We start from the raw sequence: 19,649 nt of genomic DNA, 5'->3' as shown, positions 1-19,649 counted from the left end.
ACATTTCTCCTACATGCTGGGAAGAAAAGCCCCCTATCAGAGTTAACCCAGTGGTGTCACAACTCAACCATTTCTAATGCAACATATGGAAGATGGTGTTTATTCCAACTAAGCTTCTTATGTTTTCCCAACGCAATGGGTGGGGTAAGGACATTCTGACAAGTCCACACCCATATAGTAGCAGACTGCTGACAGATTTGCTTCAAATGGGTCTGTCCTTGCCTGAATTGCATCAGTTTTGTTTATGTGGGTGTTATGTGGTGAAAAACAGTCTAATAATGGCACCTGATGTTCGTTTGTCAAAGAGCATAATCCTTGATTTATACAAATAGAATGCACTGTAGTGGAAATATTAACATTGCCCAGTTGTACATAGTAATACATCAAAGTTACAACAATTTAAGCAAGGAAACCAATAAGCCAATGTGTTTATTCACACAGTTGCTTCATGTTTTATTTGCTTTGCAAACATTTCTTGGCTGATTTGCAAGTACCAATATTTTGGTGAAGACATCTTTCACTTTCTTTTTCCACTGCACAACATAAACATATTTAAAAACTAAAAAGGAATTGAAAACATAAATTACAAATAATATACATTATGTCCACACAAACACACAAAAACAGTGGTAAATCTTTTGATAAAAAAACACTTTACCAACAAAACAGGTCTGCACACCATGTTGCTTTTAATTTAACAACATAATTATCCCTTTCTGGATTAGCATGATGAGGAAGCTATAGACAAAGTAATCCCATTATATTATGATCTTCTTTGGAGAAAACAGGACCCGCTAGGGTTTTAGATAGCTGCATAACACTGACAGGAGTAAGCAGGTCTGTTGAACACTCACAGAGCAGTGTTGCATATTTTGTAGGCAACTTGTACAGACTTCCAATATAGAAAAACTACTGTCACAGCTCTCTCAGCGCGTATTAGTTGAAACAATTTCCTGGTCCATACAATCTCCTATATTTAATTACACTTTTTTCTTTTAAGGTTTACTGTAGCAAACATTTGTTATTTAACTGCACACTAACTACTGTAGTTATACTGTCACACTGCGGTCGCGCAACAATTCTGTGGGTAAGAGAGCCAGTTACAAATGGCAAACACATGGTCAGTCGGAGATGACTCATAAGCTTACAATGCAGACAAGCCCTCTGGGTGCATCTCAATATTGTCATCCTTTCATTGTTCTTTTCAGCTGATTTCAAGACATTATTGGTTAAAGCAATAGATGCTAACTAACTTTTCCACTAATTGGTCACAGTGGCTGATGGATCCAAGATTTCTCTATTTCAGCTAAATAGCAATAAAGACTAAGAGACTACAAACCCACTGCCAGCCTATAGTCCATGCTGCTCCTTACCCCCAAAGAGTAAAAGGCATGGGATCACCAAAATCTGTAGGGTTCAATGTGGAATCTAGATTATAAAATGGCTTGTGTGAAAAGTTGATATTTTGGACTGAGGGTGGCACTACAAGATGGTCATGGACTCACTAATAGTTGGGGTTCATCTTCCAAGGAGTTTCCTTGGCAATTTAGACAAGTAGTTTTGAACCCTGCTTCCATGATTGACCAAATTCATACCACACTTGGTCAAAGCAGTGACGTGAAAATGACTGGCTTCACCATACCAAGTATAGTATGTTTAAACACAATTTCACCTATTCTTGCAAAATAAAATAAAAACATTTTAGACCACAGGATTTATTTAGAGTGAAAATCAACACTTGCAGGAGGGGATAATAGTTTTTGTTGACAAGTCAACAAAAAGTTAAGATTGAGTCAAGGACTCAGTGAACTGGTCTGGCTGGTATACTAATTTTCTTTGCTGAGCCACAGTTACATATATCACTGGCACATTTCCCACCATTTTACTACAAGCATAAGTTATCAGTGTGCGCGCGCACACACGCACACACAAACACACACACACACACACACACACAGTCAAGCATACAATCATAGAAAAGTGTGCATACGGTAAAATCCAGACTCTCTGGCCTCTGTACACCACAGTTAAGGTTCCCAAATAAAAACATCAATTCACATTTAATATAGACTACCTGCAAAACAATGATCAATCTAATTTGAAAGTACAATGAAGACAAAGAGGTGTAAGTACACTGCATCCAGAGTGTAACAATTGACCAATATTTTGCAGTGTAGGGAGGGTCAAACAAGAGAAACAGAAGTGGCATCTCTTCTGAGGAACTGAAACGCAACAGCCATAATACCGTACATAAAGGAACTGAAATTGTAATAAAAAAAAACTGACCTGTTTCTTTCCTATGTTTTAATCCTTCCTCTCCCTTCCCCCTTGTCAACTACAAATGATGAAGCCTGCACAAAAACTAATTTCACCCACCTTTTTACACCTGTAAACCTGTGATGTGACAAAAAAAAGATATTTGGCCATGGTGGAGGTTTTTGCATTAGGTATCACCATGAAATGAATTAACAGCGGCTTAAGTTCAGAATAGTCTGGCACCACCAAACACTGGAAGTAAAATAATCTAAAATCACCTCGACTTCTATTAGAATACTAATGACTTGGGGCGCCCGCTGACCAAGTGGTCCAAGCGCATGACACATATAGGCTCTGGCCTGTCAGCATGTTGCGTGTTCGAGTCCCGTTCATGACGACCTTTGCTGCTCGTCTCCCCCTCTTTCCTGTCAATCTTCACTTAAAAGGCAGAAAAGCCAAAAAACGAATATTTAACAAACAAAAAATAATAATACTTAATGACTTGATTGGTCATAGCTGAAACGGAGAGCTGGCTTTGATTGGTCAAAACACGACAACAAAACAGAACACACATTGTATGAATCTCCTGTATGCTCCAATCCTTCAATCACTGAACCACACACAAACCACATGCACACACATTCACGTCATTATAGAAAAGGAAACAAAATATTAAATAAATCACCCTACGGCTATTCACTTCATTTTCCGATTAAAAGTATGCTTTTACTTCTACGCATCGCAAATTACATCTAATGCTTGTGTAAACTGTTCCCTTAAAAGGCATGTACATTTGTACTTTCTTTTAAACTTTACCCTATACATACACAAATCTGCTCATTAAGGCTGCATGTCAACCGAAGTCCTGTAAAGAAGAAGGGGGGAAAACGTGTTTGTTTTGTCATTAATTTCCTATGGAAACATTACATTTTCACTTTCAGCAATCAGCACTCCCACTTTTTTAGGACCTAGTGGCAACCTGTTAAGTTGAAACAATATCAACTTTGTCTGAAGAACAGTGCCCATCAATGTCACTTGAGACAGAGCTGTACCAACCAATAGGAGTGAAGCAGAGGCTTAAAGCGCTTCCACTGCTTAACTGGATTTTCGATGTAAACACGACCCAAGTCCTGATAATACATAAACAGGAGGATGCTGTATAACAATAGTTCATAGGGAGTTGTATATTTGTTCATTCTTCAGTGGTTTAAAAAGCAAAATAGAAAAGCAAAAAATAAAACCGCTTTACATCAGAAAAAGGGGACAAGAAAATAAACTTTCTTTCCAGAGTAGTTTTAAACAGTGCATGCATGCAAAATTGTGCATGTTGTAAGCTGTTCTTTCATGTATCGTGACGCACACCACTGTCCATAGTGTTTTATTGCACAATCTCAGGCGTTACCATTATCGCACCACCATCATTGCTTGGATGGTAGAGGAGAAAATGAATGCAGACTAAATGTCAAAAGAAAATATGATGGGAGTACATTATAGTGCTGGGAGTTTTTACACTCCCAGCTACGATTTGTGTCTTAAACCCTCAGACAGGATGCAGGTATCAAACAGTCCAAACTGATCAAAACCTCCATGTCCATTTCATGAATATCTTAAATCTACAATCCAGAGCAAATATTAATGATTACATTTGTATTTTAACCAATCTGTATTTAAATCTGAAGTGCAAATTGGGTCATTTCTCTAAGTTCTACCTGGTGTCAGGCAGGACATCTACTGGTTGACAATGTCCAAGTTATTTGAAGCAATGCACCAGATTGGACAGTAGATGCACTGCCATTGTATAGGGGGGGGGGGGGGGGGGGAAACTACCATGGAATAAAATAAATAACACCCCAGTTTGAAGTGAGCGGTGCCTTTGAGTTGATCTGCTGGACCCACTATCAAGTACAGGACGTCATAGTAATTTATTTTGCCATTGACTTTAATGGGAATTGGGGGCGGTTGTTTTTGACAACATACACACAAAGTCACTTGTTGGAGCGGTTAGGACTGCTCAAAAATACTTGGATTTCTGTTAAAACACTTCTAGACCAATGGTAGAACTGCTTTCTGAAGCAAAGTAGGATGATAATGAAGACAATAATCCACTTGACACTTCAGGGTTTGGTCTTCTTTTCATCATCATCATCATCATGATTACCATCTCTAGACATCTTCCCCATATCTTTTGGCATTACCCTACGCTGTTCCCTTCTCTTGAACAAGTTTGACAAACATCAGAGACTAGATAGACTTAACCTAAATTGAATACTTTCTGCACCAGTATGCTGGCAATGCTGAAGATGTCAAAACAAAACAAGATGTGAATAAATAAGTGTTGATGGGATAAGGGGGGGAAAATGCAACCACAAGCGCTTCTTTCAAGTCTAGCTCAGAGGCAACGTTGAATGAAGAAAGCCCCTGTCCATTAATGATACCGTTCATCATCATTATGAGCTCTCTCCACCGTGACCATCTTCATCTCACCTCATACTATACTCTCATCTGCAGACTTCTTCATCAGTTTGGTGGCTAGCAAGGAATGCTGGGTAGAGTGAGACCCCTTGGCATCAGGAATGAGCAGGCGTACTTTCTGATTGGTTCTTCTCCATTCAGAGTAAAGCTGACAGTGGTAGCGGAACGATACCTGTAGATTAAAGAGGGAGACGGGTCAATGCAATGTTTTAAGTGCTGAAATCTAGTCAGCCATGGTTAATATAAAACGAAATAAGTACAAAGCAAGGGCTGCTGTCATATTGTATTATTATGGATAGTCCTTTTAGTTTAATTTCGATTTCTGATACAGAACAGTGTGGTATAAACACACCCTGCCAAAACACCTTGTCGTTTTTTTCCTGCCTGATAATTGCTGTCTCTTTGTGAATAGACAGCAATTTTCACCCAGTGTGGCGGTTTCTCCTGACCATTATAAAAGTTCTGATTGACTGATAAACCCTCATATTACGACATATTACATAAGACAGAAACTCAATATTTACCTTATAACTACTTAAAACAAAATGTAAATGTTTTACATTCAAGGAGGAGCATTTGACTTTACCAAGGTCCAGAGGACGTAGATAGTGAAAAGGGCAATGGTAAGGGCAATGAGGCCCACAGCCTCCAGCCTGCTCTTCAACTGAAGATGGTCCTGGGCGCCCCTCAGACACAGCCAGCCTGAGATTGCTGCTAAGGGTGTGATGAACAGGAAACACACCATGTCGCAGAACAGTGTCCTCTTCTCATTACGAGGTCCTGGGTCTCGCAGCCACTGTGGAAGAGGATGAGAGAGACGTTGCAAGGGTCAGAAGGTGGATGTGTAAGAGCAAAAGTGAAGTGTGAGCATGGGGTGACAAGCCAAGACACAGATGCAGGAAAGGAAGGAAGGGAGACAGAAAGAGAAAAAGGACAAGTCACTGTAAAGTGTAAAATCAGCGAAATCACTAGTATATACTATACTATGATGAGGCACATTCCGTGAGCAACAGAAAACGAACTTGATAGGAAGGAAGGAAAAGAAAGGAAAGGGAAAAGTACAGACAAGGCGAAAGGCATTGACCTTACCTCTGTGAGAGGCCTTGGTCGGCGCTCAATGGTGAACTCTGTGTGGCAGAGCTCACAGTAGCTGGTGTTGGAGGAAGAGAGCCACTTCTCCAGGCAGCTCTTGTGAACTGTTCCCAGGGTACCTGTACAGTCGCAGGGGGATAGGAGTCCCTCTCCATTACCTCCTTCATGGCAAATTCTGCAGATGGGACCGTCACTGAGAGAAAGACAGAATCAGATCAACAAATTAACATAAATAGACAGCATAGGCACATGGCCTTCTTAATGGTTAAGAATTGTTGTGTGACCGGGTTAATTTCCTGGCACCATGTGACACTGCCACATAAAATGTGTGGGGAAAAAAATACCTGTCCAGGTATGGGTAATGAAAGAAACAGGACATACATGGTGAAAATAAGGGGACAATGTCAAGTTTTCCAGTTCGACTACTAATATGCTATTCACACTCAGTTCACACTCAGTAGCTCTGAGATCCAGCAATAGTAATTAAAGTGTATTAAAGTGGAGCAGTATTTGTGCTCTGGTGTGGTCGAATTCCTGACTGGAAGACATTAAAGCAGTTGTTTTGTGCCAAGAAGACAGCATTTTCAATTATTTAGTTTAAAAATGGGAGGTTTGATATGGGCCTAAAATCGTTCATTAGTTGTCTACTAGTGAGGTGTGTGGCTTGATGATGGCAATTTTCAGGGCCTGTGAGAAGAAACCTGATAAAAGAAACATGTTGACAATTTGTATAAGATCTGAGGCCATGCAATTTGTTTTTGTGGTTGATGGGATGGGTTATGCTATTGTAATTAATTTTAAGTGCATACATACTGTATCCGATATGGATGCACTGATTCTAATTTTCTGCCGCCTGCGATCAGCTTTGATACTTCTCCTTACCAGAGACCACCTTAACCTCAGTGAGTGCAATTACATCAATAACATCTGTAATTTCAAGAAAGCCTGAATAAATATTACACTGGTGTTTTCAGATATATACCGTTTTGTGATTACCTCTAAACATTTTGTGATCGCGGAGATAGCACTCTCAAAGTAACCACAGGAATGATCAGAGAGAGCAGCATCGGTCAACATGCAGTCTGTAGCCCATCACACACCATCTGCGACTGCCGCGCGTCAAAACAGCCGCCTCCATTATTTTCAATGAACCTATCGCACACCGGCGCCTGGCGCGCCGATAGAACCAGTTCTATTTTCCAGGCGTCGGACGGAGCCGGTGTGTGTTGGGCTTGTGACAGACTGGCAGACTGGTGATGGCTGGTTGTCTCCTAACCACAGGCATGGATGTGGTTACAAGCCTGATTAGGTTATGGTCTCATGAACCAAGAGCTGTGGAACCGTAAGCTCAGCAGGTCCAGGGTGTTATTTCCTCTCGTTTTACAGGTCACACACTGGGTGAATTTTGTCAGGGTTTTGGAGACCTTAACATATATCCGGACAAGTCTTTTATTATTGAGCTGTACCCATTCTGCAATCTGTTAATAACATTTTCAATCAATCAATATAGCTACTGGGGTTCCTCGTCTGTAATGCTACGATGGAGATTGGTACAACCAACCAGCCTGTTCCGTGTTACTGCAAACAGTAGTCAGGGAGGTATAGGCATATTTTTCTTGGAATATGACTAGGGGCGCTAGTCATTCATATATAAAGATGTTTGTCGTCTGTACTTTAGCCTACTGAGTGCACACTGTGAATCAGAGGTGGGGAAGTGACGATCGATTCGTTCATAGGAACTAGTTATTTGCCACTTCCTTGTTATGTTAACGCTTTTGCTCATGCCCCCCCAGCACACAGGATGGGCGGGGTGTTCCTCCTGCGATGGACAGACCATCAGACAGATGGTGCGGTAGAGTTTTTCTCTAGAGACATTATAGACATGCATGCGTATTGCTATTTGAATTGAAATAAAGGTAACCTACTGTTGTTCAGGAAAAAACACAGATAGTGTTAGCCCCACATTTAAGTATCAAAAGAAATACATATGAATGGTTCTTCTAGTCTAGACAAAGGACAGGTCAATTAACACGTTTTAGTTAAACTTTGAATAGAAGATGCAAATATGCCACACCTTCATGAACTGCATTAAGTTAAAGACATGCTATGAAATCGCAGTCACGTGAGTATATTGATAAAACATTGCATTTGTGGAAATAATTCTCAACTAATAAAAATAACTTTACATAATTTTAGTTATTGTGAGGAATATATCATGCAATTAGAATGTGAATGACAGTGCTGTGTTCCTGTGCAGTCATGTCAGTGTTATGGGATGCACACAGTTACATGCATAATACAGACCCTTATGTTGCATTCACATGGGCAGATGCAAAGATGCAGTCTACCATTAGCAGCTACATGCATCATTGCGTCTTTGCATCGTCATGTAGCTGGCTTCCATTGACAATGAATGGTAGACTGCGTCTTTTACATGTGCCCGCGTGAACGCACCAATAGAGTGAAGTTGCGTCACACTTTGATCTCACCACAAAGCGTGATGTTTCCACTTCGTTCGAAACTCTATACGGCTTGTTCAATGACGTGATTGGCCAGTGACCACTTTGAGTGGCAGTCGGGGAAAACACTCTCGCCAGAACATGATTTACTACTCTCTGCCTATCGGGTCACAGCTCCAACAGCCCTGAACTGAATCGAACTTCGCAATGTTTGACACAGCAACTTGCTCACTTTAGCTCGCTCGGTGGTGTCTCACGTGGCTCAAGTTCGCTTGAGATGGCGGGCCTCCGTCGCAGTCAGAAACTATGCTTTATCGCCCAAAAAAACAGTCCACAGTTGTTGTAGGCGAGCGGCACTTCCCCGTTGGCCACAGAAGCAGGTGTGGTTCTAAGCACATGCTGTCTAGGGTTTAGAACTTTAGAATGTCACAATATTTCCTCCTGTAGTTCCAAACATTGGAACGGATGGGAGTCTATGCTAGTAAACATGCATAACTCTCTCTCCCTCTGTGGGTCTGGCATAATAGCAGCAGCTCATGCTATTATACATTCAACGTTCAGTTGCGACTGTGAATGAATCATTTGAACTAGTGCTGCACGATTCTTGCCACAATTATTGAGATCACGATTCTCATTTTTTTCATGAATATATTTATTGTCTTTAGTCTGTAGTTGCCGACCATTACTACATTAAAAAAGTGGCACCTGTAGCCAACTACTGTGGTTTAAACACGCACACTACCACCAAGGCTCGTGAAAATAGTAAAAAGTAAGACACCCTGAGAGCGAGGTTGCGTGCATGCATCCACCTGGGTGACGGCAGACTGCTGGGCGAGCCCTGGCGCTTTGGCATGGGGGGTCAGATCAACATATGGAATGAAGTCTGTACTGGCCATATATGCAGCGTGTCTTAAGTGTACATGGTTTGATGAGGTCAGATCAACATAAGGAATGTCAGAACAGGTCAGCTCCATATATGGAGATCTAGGGATGGCAGCGGGGGCAGTGTTTTGAGTGTACAGGGTTTGATGAAGGCACAGGTAGGGCCAGGCCTTAAGTTTTGGGCCTGCCGGGCACAGCGGCACTAATAACGTTGGGGTGGGCCCGTCTCGAGTTTGAATGGACAGGTATCAGTCAAAAGGGAGACATCGAAGAAGGAGGACGGGTGGGGAGGGATCAACATATGGAATGTCAGAACAGGTCAACTCCATATATGGAGATGGCACTGCACTCGACTACCTCTGGGGGAACTGAATGAGAGTGGGTAAGCGGGGCAAGTGTCTACCACTCAAGAAGCAGGGACGCGGACAAGGGTTGCGCACTCTGTTTGGACATTTTTATTGGACCGTTTCCACCGAGCCTGAGGCAGCTGTGGGACCACGGTTACAGGAAATTGTCAAAATAATCTGCATATCGTGACGTTACACCGCATTTGGTTACCTATCAAATTATGTCCTGTCCTATTACCACTGCAATGACGACAGGTTACAGAATCGGATGAATACATGCTGTGTAATAGTGTACCATTTTATGCCTCGGTCGTGACATAAACTATATTGCACTGCATTATTGCCATGCTGTGCATACAGGACAACAAAACAGATGAAAAGCTGGTCGCTGCCAAGGGCTTCAGACCCAGTTGAGTCTGTTAACCCCGTTCATGAATGAATGCATGAATGAATGTTCATGAAGGGATGAACATGACTTTTTTAGCCTGGTTGTCACCTTCAATGTTCTATGGTCATAACTTTGAAATGCACTCTAAGGTCTATAACTGCAGAACGTCTATATATACACAACAATATAACTTTACACCCACTGACTGAACCATCACACCATTTTAATAACTGTTAATTAGGCATGGTTGTGACTGAGGCACGTCATATACCTCCATCACCATTTGCTAGGATAAAGAGGAACATGCACACAAAGTACAGTAGGGTGGGTTAACTGCCATCAACTGTCCTTACACAAAGCACTTAACAGCCACTGTCGCAAGTTTAGCGTTGTCCAGCAGCTAAGGAGTGGACAGAACAATGTATTGGGCCTCTACCACAAAGATCAGATTGTATTCTCAGTCACAAGACAACACCCTCTCTGATGAAAAGGATGTCAGTGAATATTGTGCTATTTATCAACAAGGCCAATACCATGCCTTTCTGGCCAACAGATATATTAATATTAATGCCCTCGTCTAAGCAGAAATACAGACGTCTGAAAGAAAATCAGAATAGGACTTACCTCTGTGTGCAAACCTGCTTGAGGACAGAGGACAACAGCCGTCCATCTTTGGCTGTGACCTGGGTGACATACTGTGCCTGGCACCCATCACTGCCCGCTTCCTCCACACTCTTTGACAGGGCTGCATTGCCAGCACAGTCACACAGTGATCCGGGCAGGTGGCAACACTCCCCTGTTGTCATGGTTACAATGTCCAGAGAGTGGCCGTGGGGATGAGGCTGATGGTGTTGAGGTTCAAGGGCGAGGGATGAATGGGTGAGCAGAATGTACAAAGCTCTGCCCTGCCCTCCCACAGGTTGGAACGGTTAGGCCGAACTGGGAGGAAGAAAGAGAGATTCAAGGTTGTGCTTTTTTGTGCAGCTTCCTTCAGACAATGCAGCACCATAGGTAATACATTTATATGATAATAATAAGCAATTATTAAGCATACAATGGGCAGACCAGAAAAATGTTCAGACTGCAAATATAGCTGAACAGAAAGATCCACACACCAAATATATTATAGGATTTTTACTTTCTACTGTGACATTGAGCGCAAGGCTCTCCCTCCATCATTTCAAGAGAAGCATCAAATAGAGGGTATAATGCTTAAAGTGAATGGCACATCGAGTGGCACAGCAACATGCAGTGAGTTTAACATTGTTCAATGCAATCAGACAGGACTTAAAGTGAATGGCACATGGAGTGGCACAGCAACATGCAGTGAGTTTAACATTGTTCAATGCAATCAGACAGGACTTTTGTGTTTGGATGTATGGGCTGTCAAGGCCAGAAAGTAGTAGGCGTTCCCGCATAACTTCCTGGTTTGATGATGTCACGCGCATACCCTCTATAGTCTATACAAGCCAATTCACAATTATTGGGTAATTTACCAGACAATGATGAGGTACACTGTTGTCAGTAACATAGAAAGTGTCAGTTTGCTGATGAGGCAACTTGCTCTCTCTTCCTCAAAATGTGTGTCCAAGTAAGTAATGCACAGCAGAGCACAGCTAACTGATAAACAGCTGTCTCCCCTCAGATAACACATCATCAAGATAAAGCCATTGACACACAGCATGCTGTGTCAACTTTCTGAATTTTGTTTACTCGATCGTAGCCACACACAATAATGTAAAGTAAACCGATCATAATCATATAGCAGAGTTAAACAATGTCCTTTGAGTAAAAAATAATGAAGTGTATTTATACGGTTACGACTATGAGTAAAAATGACACGACAGGCTCTTTAAGGAAATGTACATCATCTATGCATGCAAGCTATTTGCCAGTCTTTAAAGGGGAAAGATACTAAAGGCAGCATTTCATACTTTGAAAACCCAGAAAAAGTTAACCATTATTTTCCAATATAAAAGGGAGCTAGTGTATTTTATATATCAGTGGCTCCCCACACACATGTAGTACGTAAAGCGACTTTGAGTACTTAGAAAAGCGCCATATACATTTCAGATATTGTTAATATTATGCTATGCTAGTATTAACAATTAAATTGGTGATTAGTTAATGTCTATGTTCTCTTTTCTGCCTTTACTTCCAAAGAGACACATGTGAAAATCATTGTGGCAGTGTTGAAAAATAGAGACACAATCTAAAAAGGAAATGTATGCCATGGGTCCATTTAATTAACGTGCCAGTCAGCTGTTATAAGCTTGAACTCAGACTATATTGTCTGGCACCGCACAATACACTGTAACAGTGTACCATAATAACAACACAAAACTAATGAAGCTTTCTAGGTTAAGTTAATTTGCGTCGTGACGTTATCACAGAGAGAAACTACCCAAGTTAATTATCATAACCATCAGCAAATAGCATGCATGCCATAGATAGTTTGTTGTCACAGCTGTCTCTTTTGAGCTAGCAACTAGCTACAATTGGCTAGCGTGCTAGCCAACGGACTGGTGTCAATAAAAAAAACACATAAAGGGGTCTGCTCACCTCGTGTTCGTTCCCTTTGTCATTTTGGTAGACGTCGTATCCGAGTAACGTGTCCAAATACGTGGGCTCTACTGGAAGCCAACGTTATTGTATATCATGATCAATCCTTTGCTAAAGCTAACAACACATTGCTGTATCGCACTCAGCTGACAACACAGACACAACTCAGGGTATCCACTGGCTGTGTGCCTCACAAGGGTTATGGGGAGTCGGAATTGACGAAATTTTGAGGGTGGATACCTATGGTGGATACATTTCGTCGCCGCTGTGGTAATAACGCTTCACTTAATTGCTTGCTATGCAATGCATGCACCCCGTGTCTTTATCAATGAATTCACTATAAACATACCGGTAATAATTTATAATCCGCTTAACACTATAATTATAGTTATAAGAACTAACATGTTCATAATCAATGCTTCATAAACAATAATAATCATAACACATGAAATAATTTGATAATGACTTGCCATATATAGAAATACATATGTTATAATCAGTGTTATAATGAATCAGTGTTACTTATAATCACACTATATATAATTATATTGTGATTACAACACTGATTTGATTTATTATTTGTAAGTCACTATAAGTGGTCATGGGTGCTTTAAGAAACTATATTCCAGAAGGTGTAGGCTGAAACCTTTTTTTGTTCTTGCAGACATTTAATTGGTTAATTGGCTTATAGTGACTCTGACTTGTATTACATATAGTAAGTATAGAATGCATTAGGCTATATTGTATTATAGTGTAATAACTATGAGAATTATGATCTATGATAACTATGATCCCCCTGGCCTAAAGAAGTCTATATAGTTATTACCAGGCAGTAATTATGAAGTATATTGATTATATGTCATTATGGAATGCTTTATACTTAGACCTGGGATGCATAGCAGGTGTTACCATACTGTACAGTATGTAATTGCACATAATTGCAACGTTTCTGACCTACTAGGTCTTCATCAGGAAAATAATACCTGATGCCTAGTAGGTCGAAACTTTGCAATTTGTTGCCTCTAAATAAAGTAAATCTCATAGAGCTCTAGCAACTAGTGTGCGGATGTTCTTTCTCTTCCTTGATATTTGCCTTGATGCCTGACATCCAGCACATGGCCTAAATATAGACATTTAGATGCGCACACAATCTTCTCTTTGAAATATTCTATTCTAATCATTTAAAAATGTGTTCTTTTAGTAACTGTATTATTTGGGATACACTTAAAACAGCCATGGTCTAGTTCTTTCTTGGTGAAAAGTGCAATATACAAGCAATAGTAAATCTATTTAACTAGATCCCAAATGCATTTTGAATGAGAACTTCAGTGACTGAAATATAGGCTACCATAACCATTCAGTTGCTGGCTGGCTGCCAAATAAGCCTTAAACCGGAAATACAAAGTAAAAGCACCCTCGTACTACAAACTAAAGAACCGGAGATTAGCTGGTAACAGATGGATGGACGGACACACACGGACAGAGTGGTAAACTGTTGCAAAACATACTCTCCCTATGCCTTCGGCCTGGTGGAGACAATACATTGTTGCCACCTGCTCAGATGGATAGGGTTTATATTTATTTAAATATTCCTTTTGCCATGGCAAAAAAAGTTATATATATTTTTTCAAATGGGAAATGTCAAGAGTAAGACATTACAGAATGTATATGGATAACTGCAAATGGCATTTCTGCCATCTAACAAATATAAGGCATTTATATCAACCAACCAAAAACAACTTTCTTTAAACTGTAGCTCATCAATTCCAATTAACAAACTAAACTAATAGCAGTTTAAATGGCTTTGTGAGAGCGTGGAGCTGGAGCATAATCCAATATTCCCATCCTTCCAAGTTCCAACACATTCTCCTTGAACAGATGCGTGTAAACAAAAACAAACAAGATGGGATTGGGTGCAAAGTATGCAACCACCATTCTCTAAAAAGTTCATTATCCAGGATAGTGAATTTTTATACCGGTGTAGATGGTAGTTTTGGACACAAGCGCAAAAATGTTTTTAGGCAGATTGATCGGTAAAATATGTCACAGTATAGGCCAACTGTACAGACTCAGAAGAACTTGCTCCATACTAGGGTGACCAGATCCAAACTGTTCATTTTAGGGACAGAAGTATCACTTGCGTGGGACAAGTGGGATGGGAGGGACAATGTCATATTCGACCAAATAGACCTAATATTGACTATCATTTTGTTATTTAACCCCTCTGGTGTCACATTTTGTTTTAAAATGATGCTAATTTGGTCATGGGTGGTATGGCCGACATGGTACTGTAGCCTATAGGGGATATTTCTCATGTTTTTTTAACACATCTCGTGGGAAAAGAGACAATGAGAGCAACTATTGGGGGACTAACTATTAGGGCATTTGAACACTGACACTTGCCAGTCACAATGTAGGGCAGGGTCTCCATTTGTGGGATGCCTAAAGTCTTGGAAATGAGGGACTGTCACCCTACTCCAGACTGACATGGCTTACTACATCATCAGCTACCAAATGAATCATACAATTGCTATAGTATTTGCTGTGGTTGTGTAAATTACTTACAATGATTTATGAGATCACCTGGAACATCAGTAAGGAAGTGTAAGATTGAGATTGATAGAACTTTCTCTTTTGGTATCTCTGTGCAGTTAGCTTCTCAATAAAATAGAAAACATTTGTCTCAGCTTGTCTCACTCTTGTTCTTGTAACCTCAGACAGTCACTACAAATCATGTCTCTGGCTCATTTAATTCCACACCGGACTCAGAGCAGAACAATTCAAGAGGCAACTGGAAACTCTACTCTAGGGTCTACTTATTACCAAAAAGCTGCCTCCCTCCCCGCCTCTGCTGCTTCACCAGTGTTGATTTTGCAAAACAACTGCAAAACAACCAACATGGACTTTGGTCCATGTAACTCTAGGGAAAACCATAGAACAAGGAATGTAAACTCTGAAGGAGTTTTTAGAGTCAGAGACTTCTGAACACATGGAGGTATAAAGACAGTAGCAGCATATGGTGCTTAGAGTAAAGCAGAAATCAAGTAATGTATAGCTTGTGGGATAATAAAGGGGGGCAGGTACAGTTGGGTGTCACAGGCTTTGGCAGCATTGTAGTTTGTTGCCTTTCTGCCCATCTGTGGTGGGAGGGACACTAATGTCCACTACATTGTTTCCTGGAGATTCATCATGTGAAGCTTTGTCAGCTATCTGCTTCTGTGATACAATACGGTAGACTTCTGTTGAAGTGGAACAAAAATAATATATTATAGATAGATAGAGAGATAGATAGATAGATAGATGTTTTAAATTAATTGGCAAATTGTGACCCATGATGCCACTTCTCACCTGATAGAATGTTCTTGAAAGCTTCCTCTACATTAGTAGAGTCCAAGGCTGATGTTTCAATGAATGACAAAGTGTTCTTTTCTGAGCCAGAGAAAGACAAAGTTAATTATTATGTATTTTAGATAAAGCAAAGTTAATTATGCATTTTATAATAGACTAACTTAATTGCATTACATTTATATGTACAATACTATTATGTTTTTGGAGTTTTGTAGAAATAAATGTACCCTCTTGGCCTGCTGTGCTACGAAACCTGATGTATAGATTTATGTGCAGGTTAACAGACTCTGTGAACAGCATCAATGTAGCACTTTCCAACCCTGCTAAGAGCTCTGTCAGGTTATCATCTAATTCTAAGCTGTGGAGCCACTGGCATTCTAGCCTGTATGTAACGAGATAAGTCCTCCTTGTTTGTTTATTTATAGTTTGTTTACTTTGTGTTTTTATGTTTTATGTGTTCCGCTCTATGGACCCCCCTGTGAGTTCTTGAATAAAGTTTGAATTGAATTACCACAGAATGCTCGAGCCTCATCAGTGGGCACTGCTCTGAGGTGGCGCAGGTCACTCTTGTTACCAACCAGCATGATCACAATGTTGTTGTCGGCATGGTCGATCAACTCTTTCAACCAGCGTTCCACATTCTCATACGTCAGGTGTTTGGCTATATCATAAACAAGGAGAGCACCAACCGCCCCTCGGTAGTACCTGATTGATTGATTGATTGATTGAAATATTTATTAACAGTTTGCAGAATTACAGTACATTTCAAGCACACACTCAATACAAAGACTGTTAACTGTGAGTGGACGACCCAATTAAGCATTACACTTGTTTACAAGAGGGTCCACCATGTTCAATTCATCAAAACATTTATAGACGTACAAATAGACACTTCTATATACCGGTAGTTAAAGAACAAAACAGGAATTCATCATAAAGGAAGCAAAAAGGGAAAAGAAACATATACAGTGAGGGGAAAAAGGGGGGGAATTCAGATTTTACGGGGGCCAGTTTCGAATTGCAGCCGTCCGTAGGTGCCCTTTGAGAGCGGTTTTGAAGGAGTCAAGGGATTCACATGTCTTAATGACTGTTGGTAGGGCGTTCCACATTTTGGTGGCATAGGAGCGAAAATAATTTAGTCCCTTGTTTGTGCCGAATCTGGGTTGTACATGGTTTGTTGCACTCCCTCTGGTGTTGTGGGTGTGGACTTAGTTAACATTAAGGAAGTATTTAGACAGGTACATGGGTATCTTGTTGGTGTATCTGGTTACAAAGGAGTAAGAATAGACATACGTGCAGGAAGCTAAATCATCTCATTCTAAAGCCCTAACCACACCAGAGACAACTGCTTGCAACATACTACTTGCAACCATTATGTTGCAAGGAGTTGCATGGGTATACGGTAACTGTGGTTTGTTGTGTTGCAAGGAGTTGTGAGTAGTTGCAACTTGCAAGGAGTTGCAGTTGGTGGGGTTTGGGCCTAACAGAACTGCACTAGGCAGTACCTTACCTTGAAGGCAAACACATAAAATGTTAATCTTACGCTGAGGTGATGGCTCTGTAGCGCTCCTGTCCAGCCGTGTCCCAGATCTGGGCTTTTATTGTCTTGCCATCTACCTGGATGCTGCGGGTGGCAAACTCCACCCCGATGGTGCTCTTACTCTCCAAGTTGAATTCATTCCTCGTGAAACGGGACAGCAAGTTACTCTTCCCCACTCCAGAGTCTCCTATCAGAACAACTAGAGCCAAAACAGATGACAACATAACCAGTATTCAAGGCAAGGAAGCAGGTGCTCAGGAGGTGTGCAGGTATACAAAATGTAAAAAAGTAAAAAAAAAATAACACATCTATAGAACAACGCGGAGATGCGGGCACACTTAAAAAGGAGGAAAACTTTATTCAACCGACATGTTTTCATCAGGGTTGAGACTAGCCCCTCTCGGTTGAGCTCTTTTCATCGTTCACCCATAGGGTCCCTTTGCATTTCTTCCACTCTCGTAGACAGACTCCTCTGGCTAGCTGCGACAGAGCAGATCAGAGGCAGGAACGTAGGGACGCGCAGCTAGCCAGTGTCGGTGCGGGAGGCGGTACAATGGGAAGTCAAGGAAGGAAGGGAAAATTTCAGAGCAGCAAAAACTTAAAATAATACTTAACTGCATCTGCGCCAAATGAAAAATCTTCCACATTTCCATTGTCTCCTATAGCCGCTTTATGCATCTTTGAAACATCTCACCACCACTTAAGCGGAGTGCAGATCGGCCTGAACGGAGCGTATATGTACAACCATAGAGAGTGGAAGAAATGCAAAGGGACCCTACGGGTGAACGATGAAAAGAGCTCAACCGAGGGGGTTCCGAGAGGGGCTAGGGCACTAGGCTGAGACCAGTGTTCTTGTTATGTTTATGTCTCTGGCCAAATGCTAGCCCCTCTCGGAACCCTCCATAAAGCTTTTCTGAAATTTGGATGTCGCTTTATGTAGGGTCCCTGTACGTATCAATATTTTCGTATGGGAATGTTGGAACGCGGACATAAACATCCTCGGTAACATCGTATCTGCGGCGTTTGACGTCTTCCTTTCGTTTGCGTTATTCTGATTTTTTTAACTATAAGTACCTATACATACCGCTGCGAATATCTCTTGTGTCGCGGAAGCCGGTAAGTATTTTTAATCTTTATTTGACCGATTTGGTCGCTTTGATTCTTGTTTATTTACCGTTTATTGTACCGCCTCCCGATGTGCGGTTGGCTTGTGCCGGCTACGTTCCTGCCTCTGATCTGCTCTGTCATAGCTATAGCGCCACTAGCTAGCCAGATATGCGGTACAATGAGGTGTCAATAAACAAGGTAGGAAGAGAAGAATCAAAGCGACATTTTTAATCAAACATAGATTAAAAATAGATATTCGCAGCGGTATGTATAGGTACTTATAGTTCACACATTCAGAAGCCCTCACAAGAAAAAAAGTCATCAAAGTGCGCAGATTGACTTATCCGAACGTGTTTACGTTTATTTATGTGTGCGTACCTGGTGGCAGGGTGGAGATGGAATAGGACCCAATGCTCTGGGTCTAACAAATGTCAGAAACTTCAGTAGCATTGGGTTCTGCTTGTAGGGCTAGCCAAATGCTAGACATGATGACTGAGTCAAGTGACTGATTTATGTATTTTCCGCACTGGCTACATGTACATGTGCAGAGTTTACTCAGTTTTTAGGCTTCAAAATCCCTTAAAATGTATCCAAGTCGTTCATGGTCATTCACAGGTGGTTATAGCTATTGTACTAGACTAGTGAACCAATGGACAACATTTGCTAAATAAAACTTTAGATTTTTCCACGCATACAGAAATCCAGATTTCTGTCGTTAAATTAGTTACCTAACGTTTCCAGCTTTAATCTACTCGACTAGCTGGTTAGCTATGGTAGACTACCTGCAGTTGGGTATAGTTTAGCACAGATATCATGTAGCACTACTGGCTAGCAACCAGCAGTTCACTTCCTCACTGTGCTGGCACTCAACTTCCACAAGTGAGACAACAGGGGCACCATGACACCCTCACCTGTAAATTAGAGGGATTGACTTACCTTTGAACAAATAGTCGTATTCGTCATCTCGATTTCCCATCTCAGAAAGCTGTTTTTCTTCTTTTAATAGTTATTAGAATGGATATATCGGCTCCTATCCCGTCTACAGACCCGGCCAGACTTCAAGGAAGGGAATGGGCACGTGAGCTGACGGATGACTGCATCGACCAATGGGAAACGTCTTTATCCTGACTGACTGACTAATGTATGCAAAACAATATTGACCAAAATAAAAATAAATTACTACTACTACTACTACT

The 19,649-nt window shown here is 41.0% G+C and overlaps 2 protein-coding genes across 3 annotated transcripts; both read right to left on the bottom strand.

The window, feature by feature from the left end:
* Positions 1-426: 426 nt before the first annotated feature.
* On the bottom strand, positions 427-12,694 carry marchf2 (membrane-associated ring finger (C3HC4) 2). 2 transcript variants are annotated; one of them, XM_080771125.1, is made up of 6 exons: positions 12,459-12,694; positions 10,521-10,835; positions 5,818-6,013; positions 5,315-5,524; positions 4,741-4,900; positions 427-3,121 (listed from the first exon to the last, which is right to left on the bottom strand). In XM_080771125.1, the coding sequence occupies exons 2-5, from the start codon at positions 10,700-10,702 to the stop codon at positions 4,742-4,744; spliced, it is 747 nt and encodes a 248-aa protein (XP_080627251.1). In that variant the 5' UTR covers positions 10,703-10,835; positions 12,459-12,694; the 3' UTR covers positions 427-3,121; position 4,741. The 2 variants fall into 2 exon arrangements, with proteins under 2 accessions (XP_080627251.1, XP_080627250.1); XM_080771124.1 differs by having other exon boundaries at positions 427-4,900; positions 12,459-12,693.
* A 1,321-nt stretch (positions 12,695-14,015) lies between these two features.
* On the bottom strand, positions 14,016-19,526 carry LOC308320430 (ras-related protein Rab-11B-like). The gene is made up of 5 exons (XM_080770825.1): positions 19,390-19,526; positions 17,350-17,545; positions 16,318-16,511; positions 15,807-15,887; positions 14,016-15,697 (listed from the first exon to the last, which is right to left on the bottom strand). Exons 1-5 carry the CDS (start codon positions 19,427-19,429, stop codon positions 15,552-15,554), a joined length of 657 nt encoding a protein of 218 aa, XP_080626951.1. The 5' UTR covers positions 19,430-19,526; the 3' UTR covers positions 14,016-15,551.
* Between the last annotated feature and the right edge of the window lie 123 nt (positions 19,527-19,649).

The sequence above is a fragment of the Protomyctophum bolini genome (assembly GCF_963924005.1).
Source record: "Protomyctophum bolini genome assembly, chromosome: 8".
In the NCBI taxonomy this organism is placed as follows: domain Eukaryota; kingdom Metazoa; phylum Chordata; class Actinopteri; order Myctophiformes; family Myctophidae; genus Protomyctophum; species Protomyctophum bolini.
Note: the sequence above shows the minus strand (reverse complement) of the source record. Positions and strands in the feature narration are given on the sequence as shown.

Coding starts and splice junctions, on each gene's coding strand:
- marchf2 (XM_080771125.1), bottom strand. CDS start 10,702: ATGACAACAGGGGAGTGTTGCCACCTGCCCGGATCACTGTGTGACTGT. Junction 5,525..5,817: donor GACCAAGGCCTCTCACAGAG/GTAAGGTCAATG, acceptor CCTCTTCCACAG/TGGCTGCGAGACCCAGGACC. Junction 4,901..5,314: donor TCTACGTCCTCTGGACCTTG/GTAAAGTCAAAT, acceptor TTTAATCTACAG/GTATCGTTCCGCTACCACTG.
- LOC308320430 (XM_080770825.1), bottom strand. CDS start 19,429: ATGGGAAATCGAGATGACGAATACGACTATTTGTTCAAAG. Junction 16,512..17,349: donor TACAGAGCCATCACCTCAGC/GTAAGATTAACA, acceptor TCAATCAATCAG/GTACTACCGAGGGGCGGTTG. Junction 15,888..16,317: donor TGAGGCTCGAGCATTCTGTG/GTAATTCAATTC, acceptor TCTCTGGCTCAG/AAAAGAACACTTTGTCATTC.